The sequence below is a fragment of the Mobula hypostoma genome, chromosome 11 (assembly GCF_963921235.1).
Source record: "Mobula hypostoma chromosome 11, sMobHyp1.1, whole genome shotgun sequence".
In the NCBI taxonomy this organism is placed as follows: domain Eukaryota; kingdom Metazoa; phylum Chordata; class Chondrichthyes; order Myliobatiformes; family Myliobatidae; genus Mobula; species Mobula hypostoma.
Genome location: NC_086107.1, coordinates 80,988,033 through 80,999,121, shown reverse-complemented (window position 1 = coordinate 80,999,121; position 11,089 = coordinate 80,988,033). Strand labels below are relative to the sequence as shown.

The 11,089-nt window shown below is 44.6% G+C and overlaps 1 protein-coding gene across 2 annotated transcripts in view; it reads left to right on the top strand.

Annotated features, from left to right (window-relative positions):
* The first annotated feature begins 2,096 nt into the window (after positions 1–2,096).
* LOC134353865 (cytohesin-3-like) overlaps positions 2,097–11,089 on the top strand; it is a 113,133-nt gene continuing 104,140 nt past the window's right edge. The window contains exon 1 of one of the 2 annotated variants that reach the window (XM_063062345.1): positions 2,097–2,243. In XM_063062345.1, the coding sequence (XP_062918415.1) occupies positions 2,225–2,243 (19 nt within the window). In that variant the 5' untranslated portion in view covers positions 2,097–2,224. The remainder of the gene's footprint in view (positions 2,244–11,089) is intronic. The other variant, XM_063062350.1, reaches the window with a different exon arrangement.

The following is an 11,089-nucleotide window of genomic DNA, read 5'->3' as shown; positions in this document are numbered from 1 at the left end:
TTGAAGTTGTTGTTTGGATTGAGGGGGGCTGCACAAAGAACTTCTTTGACTAGAATGTAGTTCATAGAATGCAGTTTTGAAGATTGTGAGCAATCTTGTTGAAGCATGGCTATTAATAGTTGAGTAACTTTTATAATGGAGTTTGTTATTTATAATAAATGAGAGAATGGAGCCGCAAGACATTGGAAGGTGTGACATGGCACTGCAGCAATCACAGCCCCAGGAACGCGGGTTCAATTCCCGCTACTGTCTGAAAGGAGTTTGTATGTTCACCCTGTGACTATTTGGGTTCTCTTTGGGTGCTCCCAAAGACGTCTGATTAATTAGTCACATGGGTTTATTTGGGCAGCACAGGCTTCTTGGGCTGGAAGGGATTTTTACCATGATGTATCTCTAAATAAATTTAAAAAATTTTAAAATAAACTAATGAAAATGAAAATTAAAGAATATTCAAGAACTTAGAAGATCGAACATTACATAATACTTGCCCTTCGGCCCATGATGTTGTGCCAACCTTTTTACCTACTCTAAGATCAAGCTAACTCTTCCCTCTGACATAGCCTCTATTTCTCTATCATTCATGTGCCTATCTAAAATACCCCCATTGTATCTGCCTCAACCACCTCCCCTGGCAGCATGTTCCACACATACATCACTCTCTGTATAAAAAAAAACTCACCTCTGACATCTCCCCTGTACTTTTCTCCAATCACTTAAAAATTATGCCCCTGATATTAGCTATCTCCACCCCAGGAAATAGTCTTTGGCTCTCCTTTGCAACAGAAAGAAATAATTTAGTAAAAAAAATCTCGCACTTTATCGTTTCAAAATAAGAAATACAGAAAGCAAACTGTGCACACGTGGGGATAAGGATTTTTAATTATAGATGTGTTTCACAAGATATTTAAAGGCAATTTCTTCCCTTTTCATCTGAGTAGCAAATGTCGTACTTCCCAATTATCCACACTGAGCTGCAGAAGTGATGAGTGAAACTGACTTCCAGCAAAGCTGGTTGTGCCACTCTGGGGAACATACTCATCTTATAATAACTTGTTGATGCTTCAGGCTTATTCTGTCTTCTGCCCCCTTCCTTTCCAGTCCCCATCAACTCCTCTTGTAATGAAACAACTAATATCTACCCACTTGTACCCACTGTACATCTTGAGCTTCAAGTAGGCTTACATCCCCATGAATATCAATGCTATCCGATCTTGCACCGGTTTACAAATACTCTGCTTTTCTGCTGAGGGTGGTGTAATTGAAATTTAGACTGAAGTCCACAGAAACTGTTTCAGTCAGTGGTGTGCAAAAGAGCACCTCTGAATGCACAACACATCCAGCCTTAGCATGAGCCGTAGCAGCAGAAACCCACAAACATACATTCAGTGACTACTTTATTAGGTACAGAAAGTAGCTAACAAAGTGGTCACTGAGTGTGAAACTAATCTTTAGATCTATGGAAGGGCCAGTACAGAGTGGGATAGGTTTTAGATGCAGGGTGTGTGGGTGGGAGAAGCTGTGAAACCAATTCTGAAAAGGTGATCTTGGAACAAAAGCACGGAATACTTTAAATACAGCAGGGTTAGAGGCCGCTTAGACTGTCAAGCTTGTCGGTAAATTTACAGATGACACTAAATAGATGGTGTACCTGATCGTGAAGATGGCTATCAGGATTTACAGAGGGATCTTGATCAGCTGGCAGAGCAGACTGAGCAATGACAAATTCAGATAAGTGTGAGGTGTTACATTTCCGGAAGGCAAGTGAAAGAGGAATTCCTCAGCAGGTGCTCGGGCCCTGGGGAGTAGTGTAGAACAGAGGACCTAGGGACCATAGAAGGGAGGCTGGTTTCCATGATGTTGATCCAGTCTTCTCTCCCTGCTATAACTTTCCAGTCTGTAAATCTCCTCTGCAGCACAATCACATACTGGGCAGGCTTTTGTTTAAACGCTGATGGTGTGGAGATTTAGATTACTCAGAGACTTATGGTAATGTTTCTGAAACAGCAGAACTGGGGAGGGGGCAGGGCAGTAGTGCTAGTCTTGTAGCAGCTGAGAGGAAGTGTCTGTGATCACTCTGTGCTGGCCAGTGTTTGCTTACCTAGTGAAGTCTGTGCACTGCCTGTCTCTCAGGGGGTGGTGTTGCCCAGCGAGCCCGAGCTCTCTGCAACCCCCTCTGCACTGTAACACTGCAAGTGAATTATTTTGTCAGGAGGCTGATACAGTCATGGAAGAACTCCAAGCGGGTAAGTGACTTGTCAAGCTCCTCAATGCTGCCAATTATTCCTTCTAACAGGGTGTCTGCTCATGGATTTACCCAGTGCAGAGTGAAATGGCACAGAAAGATCCAAAGGTCAAAGCCTCACGGATTAAGGTTGGGCAGGTTTCATTGGAGTCAAAATGCTAGTGAGAGCCTTGACAGGGGAGATGCTGAAAGAATGTTTCCCCTGGTAGGGGAGTGTGGATAAAGGGAGGCCAAGAAAGAAACTGCTGGGGGAACTCAACAGATTGAGTAGCGTCTGTGGGGTGGGAAAGGAATTGCTGATGTTTCGCGTCGAGACGCTTTAGGAGTCAAGGGTCCTGACCTGAAGTGTCGACAATTCAAAATCTGAATCACGTTTATTATCACTGGCATATAGTGTGAAATTTGTCATTTTGTGGTAGCAGTACAGTGCAAGACAGAAAAATTACTAGAAGTTACAATGTAAATAAAATGATAAAGAGTGGAAGAGAAGAATAATGAGGTAGCGTTCATGGGTTCATGGTCTGTTCAGAAATCTGATAACAGAGGAAAAAAGTGTTTCTAACACATTGAGTGTGTGTCTTTAGGCTCCTGCATTTCCTCCTTGAGGTTGTAAGGAGAAAAGGGCATATACCAGGTGTTGAGGGCTCTTCATGATGAATGCCAGCTTCTTGAGGAACCCTGTTTGAAGATGCTGGGGAGGATTGTGCCCTTTATAGAGCTGGCTGAATCTAAAACCCTGTGTGATTCACTCTCGGCGCCCCACCCCTCTCGCGACAGATGGGTGAGTCACTCCCGCGATTTGCTTTCTGACTGCATTCCAACATCAGCAGACTCCTGAGGGTCGGGTATTCAGAATTCAGGACCATCCTATGAAGACGGAGGAAACTTTGATTTGGAAGTCTCCACCCACTGAGTGATGGGGGAGGCATTGAGTACAATCCCCTGACATGACAGGGACACATTCTTGGTTAAAAAGGGAGTCAACAGTTTTGGAGAACTGAAAGGGATCTAAACTTCTTTTTCCTGCACTGTCTTCTCATCTCACATTTGTATGCACCATTCTCCAACTTCCATACTTCCTAGTAGTTGCGCTTTGAATATGCCTAAGGTCAATCATATTTAATTCTGGAGCTTCATACTCCTATATTTTGAAATTGGTTTCCTATTAAACAGACACTAGGAAGGACCTCACCATAAAACTATAGGAGCAGAATTAATTCATTCAGCTCATCAAGTCTGTTCCACCATTCCATCATGGCTGATTTATAATCCCTTGCAACCTCATTCTCCCGCCTTCTCCCGTAACCTTTCATGATCTGACTAATCAAGAATCTATCAGCCTCTTCCTTAAATACACAATGACGACCTCCACAGCTGTCTGTGGCAATGAATTCCACAGATTCACCACCTTCTGGCTTAAGAAATTCCCCCTCATCTCTATTCTAAAGGGATATCCTTTTATCCTGATGCTGTGCCCTCCGGTCCTGGACTCCCCCACTTTTGGAAATAACCTCTCCACATTCAGTCTTTCAAAGTTCAGCGGGTTTCACCTAATGAAAAAGATTGTATCTTACTTTGCAAAAGGAGAATCTTTCAGGATTTTCATTCCCATTCCCATTCCCACTCAACACCAGGATCGCACTGTTGGAACTTGAGGCCATGTAGACAAAAGTCCAGAGGGCTTTTGTGATCAAATAACATGGTGAGATGCTGGAGACTTTCCCTGTGGACCCACAAAATGAGGCAGAGAGCTTCAGGGTAAAAATCACTGCTGTGGAGAAGTTTTGTGGGTACGATGGAGACACCTGGATGGTACATTGCCTCTGCTTGGGTACACTTAAGGCAGACATTGATAGATTCTTGATTGGTCAGGGATACAGGGAGAAGACAGGAGATTAGGGCTGAGAGGGAACATTGATCAGCCATGATGAAATGGTGGAACAGACTTGATGGGATAAAATGGCCTAATTCTACTCCTATGTTTTATGGTTGTAAGTCTGAAGAAGTCATTTGCTGCCCTGGAATTCTGAGCATTAAGGATCAGCTTCATTCACCACACACATTTACATGGATTAGGAATTTGCTGTGCTGTGTTGGTCAGAACACAACATGCAACAGGATTCAACAATTATAAATATAAATAAAGGCATCCCTTAGTCTTGCGAGACCATGGATCTGCGCCTGGAAGGTCTTCATTCTCCAGGGCACAGGACTGGGCAAGGTTGTATGGAAGACCAGCAGTTGCCCATGCTGCAAGTCTCCCCTCTCCACGACACCAATGTTGTCCAAGGGAAGAGCATTAGGACCCATACAGCTTGGCACCAGTGTCGTCGCAGAGCAATGTGTGATTAAGTGTCTTGCTCAAGGACACAACACGTTGCCTCAGCTGGGGCTCGAACTCATGACCTTCAGGTTGCTAGTCCAATGTCTTAACCACTTGGCCATGTGCCCACCCAACAATAATAAGGAATAAGGAATTATGCAAAAAAAAATTAGAGGTTAAATTACAGATATGGAATGAAATGTGCATAGATACAATAAATACTAGCATGTATTTACAATATTTTAGATATGCACATTTTAGATATGCGGATGACACTGGGTGTTAATTGCAAGTATGGAGGAAGATCTACAAAACTTAATTGATAGAGTTGTTGAAGAAAGTGCAAAAATGGGTCTGTCTATCAATCACAAAAAGACAGAATGTGTGGTGATATCCAAAAAGAAGGAGAATCCTATTTGCAGGCTGGGAATAAATGGGGAAGACATAAAACAAGTACAGAACTTTTGCTACTTAGGAAGCTGGGTGACATCAGATGGCAGGTGCGACATGGACATCAAAAGAAGAATAGGGATGGCAAAAGACACCTTTACGAGAATGAAGAGTATACTGACCAATACTAAACTAGGCATGACAACCCGCCTCAGAACACTGAAATGTTACGTTTATCCAGCTATGTTATACGGCTCAGAATGTTGGACAATATCTAGTAACATGAGGAAACAAATTGAAGCAGCAGAGATGTGGTTTTTGAGGAGGATGCAAAGAATATCATGGATGAAACAAATATCTAACGAGGATGTCATGAACAGAGCAAACACAAAAAGAGAAATAATGTATGAGATCATAAAAAGGCAACGTGACTTCATTGGACATGTGATTAGGAAAGAGGAGTTAGAGTACACGGTAATTATGGGAAAGATTGAAGGGAAGAAAGCAAGAGGAAGGCAAAGACAAATGATGATGGAGACAGCAGCCAGAGAACTGGAAGTGAATACCAATGAATTGATCCACTTGACCCGAAACAGGAGTGTGTGGGCCATGGCAGTCAAAGCTCAAACTGGGCATGGCACCTGATGATGACGATGATTTACAATAAATAAACAGCATTATTGTGGCAGTACGATAGCATGATGGTTAGCATAACACTTTACAGTACCAGTGACCCGGGTTTAATTCCCATCACTGTCTGTCAGGAGTTTACACGTTCTCCCCATGTCTGCTCTGGCTGCTCCGGTTTCCTCAACGATCGAAAGACGTGCAAGTTGGTCAGTTAATCGGCCATTGTAAATTGTCCTGTGATTTGGCTAGGAGTAAGTGGGGGGGGGGGTCACTGGATGGTGTGGCTCGAAGGGCAGAAGGGCCTGTTTGGCATTGTGTCCCAATAAATAAATAAAATGAAATAGAACAAAAAGTGGTCACAATACAGTGACAGGGTAGCAGATAGAGGAGGTGGGGGGCTATCTAGAATGTTTGATTGGATTAACTGCTTGGGGGAAGAAACTTTTAAGATGACTTGAAGTTTCTGTTTAATAGCCCTATAGCACTTTACCAGAGGGTAGTTTCCTTTGGCGGCCTCTACTTTCTGAAGAGAGCTGGACTTTGTGCATCCATACTCACATCATTCTACAGATGTGCAGTAGATGCATCACAGCATGGTACGGGAACTGCACTGCAGTGGGCAGGAAGACTCTACAATGGCACCACCTACCCATCATCAAGGACATATATACAGAAAGGTGTCAGAAAAAGGCAGCAACATCACAAAGGATCCCACCCACCCTGCTCATTGAATGTTTGTCCCACTTCCATCAGGGAAGAGTCTCGCAGCATCCATGCCAGGACCACCAGACTCAAAAACAGCTACTTTCCCCAAAAAGTAAGGACGATCAACACATTCACCAACTAACCCACCCCTCCACATCCCCACCATCACTATTTAATCATTTGCTGTCAGTCACCTTTTGTACAAACACTCCTGTACCTAGTGTCACTTTATGGGCATACAATCAGTCTATGTATATAAGCTATCTTATGTATTTATATTTATTGTGCTTTTTACTGTGCTGCATCAGATCCGGAGTAACAATGATTTTATTCTCCTTTACACTTATGTACTGGAAATGACATAAAGCAATCTTGAACCTTCAAAGTTCAAAGTACATTTATGATCAAAGTACTTGTTTGATGTAGCCAGCTGGTGGCGTAGTGGCATCAGTGCTGGACTTCCAAGCGAAGGCTCCCGAGTTCGAATCCAGCCGGCCCCCTTGTACGCTTTCCATCCGTGCTGGGTTGAGCGTCAAGCTAGCCACTCGGCCTCATAAAAATAAGAAAGCCTGCTAAAAAAAAACGCCATCATGACAGCGTCCCAATGACTCCACTCGGAGTTAAGGGCTTTCTTCTTCTTCTTCTTGTTTGATGTACTACCTTGAGATTCGTCTCCTTACAGGCAGCCACAACACGAAGAATCTCAATAGAAGCTATTAAAAAAAGACAATCATACACCCAATGTGCAGTGAAAAGACAAATCATGCAAACAATAAAAATAAGCAAATAATATCCAGAACTGAAGTTCATGAAAGTGAGTCAGTCCACAGCCACGAAGCCTGTTGTCACTGCAGGCGACTCAGGAGCCTGCTAGTTACAGGCCAACAGCCTGAGTTCAGAGCAGAGATGAGCCTTGAATCATGGTACGGCACGCGGTTGTGAGAGTGAGGTGTTGGAAGTGGGTCAGCACACTGTGAGCTTTACGAAGCCCCTCCCGACTGCACAGGTGAGCCTAATGTCGTCACACACACAAAAAGCTGCAGGAACACAGCAGGTCAGGCAGCATCTCTGGAGGGGAAATAAACAGTTAATGTTTTGGGCTGAGACCCTTCATCAGGGCTGGAAAAGAAGAAATGGTAGAAACAATCTTGCTGGGCTTAGTAGCTAAGCCAGACGTGAAGGCCAGGAACTGGACTATTTGAGGTGCATGCCATTGGGAGCATTTAATAGGTAGTGGGAGCTTGTCTCCATTCCTTCCTTCCTTGCGCCCTTAACTCCCGGTGGAGTCGTCGGGGCGCCGTCATGACGAGCTTTGCACCAGTCTGTTCCATCTGTCGCAGTTGTGTGCCAGTGCCTGGGTCACCACAAATGTTTTCCCTGTCCATTCTTTAATGTTGTCCATATATCTTTTCCTCTGTCTATTTCTCCTTCTTTTCCCCTCTACAGTTCCTTGTAGAACGGTCTTTGCACGGCCATTGGATCTTGTTACGTGGCCGTACCATCTCAGATTTCTTTTCTTCACCATTGTGAGAAGGTCTTCACGGGGGCCAATGTGGTGCTGGATGGTCTTGTGGTCCTGCTCGTTTGTGATGTGGTCCAAGTATGAGATGCCCAAGATGTTGTGATAGCATCTCATTTCCAATGCCTGTATCTTCCTCTGTAGCTCTGCTGTGAGGGTCCATGTCTCACATGCGTACAGGAAGATGGAGAATACCAATGCACGCAGAAGGCTGATCTTGTACTTCATGGGGATGTTTCTGTCCCTCCATATTGTCTTGAGTTTGGATAGTGCAGTCATTGTTTGTGCGGTTCTTGGCAGAACTTCTGGTCTTCATCCTTCATCACTGATGGTGGCCCCCAGGTATTTGAACTGCTGCACTGTCTCAAGTTTCTGACCATGGACTGAGATGTCTGTTGTGATGGCACCATTGGCATTTGCCATGAGCTTGGTTTTCTCGGCACTTATTTCCATTCCAAACTTTGTGGAGGCTCTGCCAAGATGGCTGAGCAGGTTGGCCAGTTCTTTCTCTTTTCCTGTAAGTCCATCAATGTCATCAGCAAATCTTAGGTTTGTGATGTTCCTCCCACCGATGCTGACTGTGCCCACATGATCTTCAAGGGCAACACTCCTGATCTGTTCCAGGAAGACGTTGAAGAGAGTCGGGGAGAGGAGGCAGCCCTGACGGACTCCTACAGAGGTATGGAACCACTCCCCAATGGTGCCCTGAGCGAGCACTGCACTGGTTGTCTTGGCGTAAAGCTGATGGATTGTATGAATCAGCTTCTGCCCCATGTTGAATTTCTTCATGGTGGCCCATAAGGCATCATGCCAGACTCTGTCAAATGCCTTCTTGAAGTCTATGAAGACGTGGTAGAACTCTCTCTGGTGCTGAAGGTGTTTCTCACAGAGGATGCAGAGGTTGAAAATCTGCTCAGTGGTGCTTCTGCCCTTACGGAAGCCTGTTTGTTCTTTGGCAATGATGTCTTCTGCCTGAGGTTTCAGTCTGTTCAAGATGATTCTGACCATTACCTTGCTTATATGGCTGATCAAACTGATGGCACGGTAATTCTGGCAAAGTTGGAGATTGCCTTTCTTGGGAAGCACAATGATCAACGACTGAGTCCAAGGTGTCGGCCATTCACCTGTCTGCCAGATCTTATTGCAGATGGTGGTAAGCATGTCTACCATGGCCTCTCCTCCATGCTTCAGCAGTTCAGCAGGGATGTTGTCAACTCTTGCTGACTTCCCGCACTTCAGTGATCGTAGAAGCGGCTTCAACTTCTTCACGCATGATTGGATAGTCATCCTCATTGGAAGATTCCTGCACATTCAGCATTACCATCCCCTATAAAAAACCTTAAGAAACTAAGAAATATATGAAAGATAAATAATCAGTACAAAAAGAGACCAAAATAGCAAGGTAGTGTTCATGGGTTCAGAAATCTGATGTCAGAGGGGAAGAAGCTGTTCCTAAATCATTGAGTGTGTGTCTTCAGGTTCCTGTACCTCCTCCCTGATGGTAGCAATGAGTAGAGGGCATGTCCTGGAAGGCGAGGGACCTTAGTGATGGATCCACCATTTTCAGACATCGCTTTTTGAAGATTCCCTCACAGGTTTGGTGGCTGGTGCCCATGATGGAGCTGAGTGAGCTTACAATCCTCTGCAGCTTTTTCTGATCCTGTGCATCGGAGCCTCCACACCTGCCAGTGATGCAACCAGTCAGAATGCTCTCCATGGATCATCTGTAGAAATCTGATAAAGCTTTGGGTGACATATCAAAGTCCTCGCCTACCCAACCTCTCCCTATAAGCCAGTCCCTTGGGTCCTGGCAACATACTTGTAAATCCTTTCTGTATTAATTGTCTTAGGAGCTTTATGTTTTTGCTTTTAGTGAATTCAGATCTTTCCAGGCCAATCAAGATCAGGAGTAAGGCAACAGTTTCTCTCTCTCTCTCTCTCTCACACACGCACACACACACACAGACACCTTGCAACTTCTCTCAATAAATGGAAGAGTTAGATCTCTGGTCTACCTAGTTCTTGATCTTCCTAGGATGTGGCAGGGAATCCTTTCCTGTGTCAGTACTAAACTCAGTACTTTAGGTGTGGCTGCAACTTGGTGCTAACTCAGATTAATTTGTTTATCACATGCAAAGCACTGTGTAAAGTCTTAGGTACGTATGTGGAGCGGGGAGTGAGTTTGTAAATCTGGTGGGAGCAAACGATGTTGGGAATGGCGAGGATGTTGGGAACGGGAGAGGTGTGGGCAGGTGGTAGAGAAGATGTGCCAGGGGCGGGTGCAGACACACCCAGCTCTGAGACACCAGGCAAGGTCATAAGGTTCCATATTGATCATTATCTCTCTGGTACTTCCCGTTCCCTCCCTTACTCTTCCATGATTCCTCTCTCACTGCCCCCTTCCCACTCTCAGTCCACAATAGAGACCCATATCAGAATCAGGTTTATCATCACTCACATGGGTCAAGAAATCTGATTTTTTTTGCAGCAACAGTATAGTGCTACATAAAATTACTACAGAACTGTGCAAAAGTCTTAGGCACCTGAGCTATACATATATGTGCCTGAGACGTTTGCACAGCAGTGTATATCAAAGCGTACATTGACAACCAGCACGAGCTAACAACATGCTGTGTATGTGTGAAGGAACACCGATGAATGAGCGATGCTTCGGTGGCTGTAAGCTTTGGCTGGACCCTGTTTGGAGTAATGGTTACATTCGCGACCCATTACTCCAGAAACATCAATTAGCTCACAGTACCACAGCTTGTAAATTGAAATTCAATGAATTACATAAATCTAGAGGTAAATCATTTGGGAATTTGCAAACTTTGAAAAGCAGCAAGGAGAATGCAAGGCTTACAGACGTCACAGTGGCACAGGTGGTAGAGCTTCAGAGAACAAGGTTCGTTCTCAACCTCGAGCACTGTCTGTATGATGTCTCCACGCTTCCCTGTAGCTGCAAGGACCTCCTCTCAGTGCTCTGGTACTGAAGGACATGTGCATTGTTGAGTTGATTCTCCGCTGTAAGTTGTTCCTAGTGTGTAAGTGAGGGGCAGAATCTTGGGACGGGGGGAAGGAGCTGGTGGAAATGTGGAGGATCCAGAGGATGTTTACAAGAATGATCCCAGGAATGATAGGGATAACATATATGGAGCATTTGATGGGTCTGGACCTGTACTCGCTGGAGTTTAGATGAATGAGGGAGGTTATCATTGAAGTTCATCGAATATTGAAAAGCCTAGGTAGAGTGGACGTGGAGAGGATACATCCTGCAGTG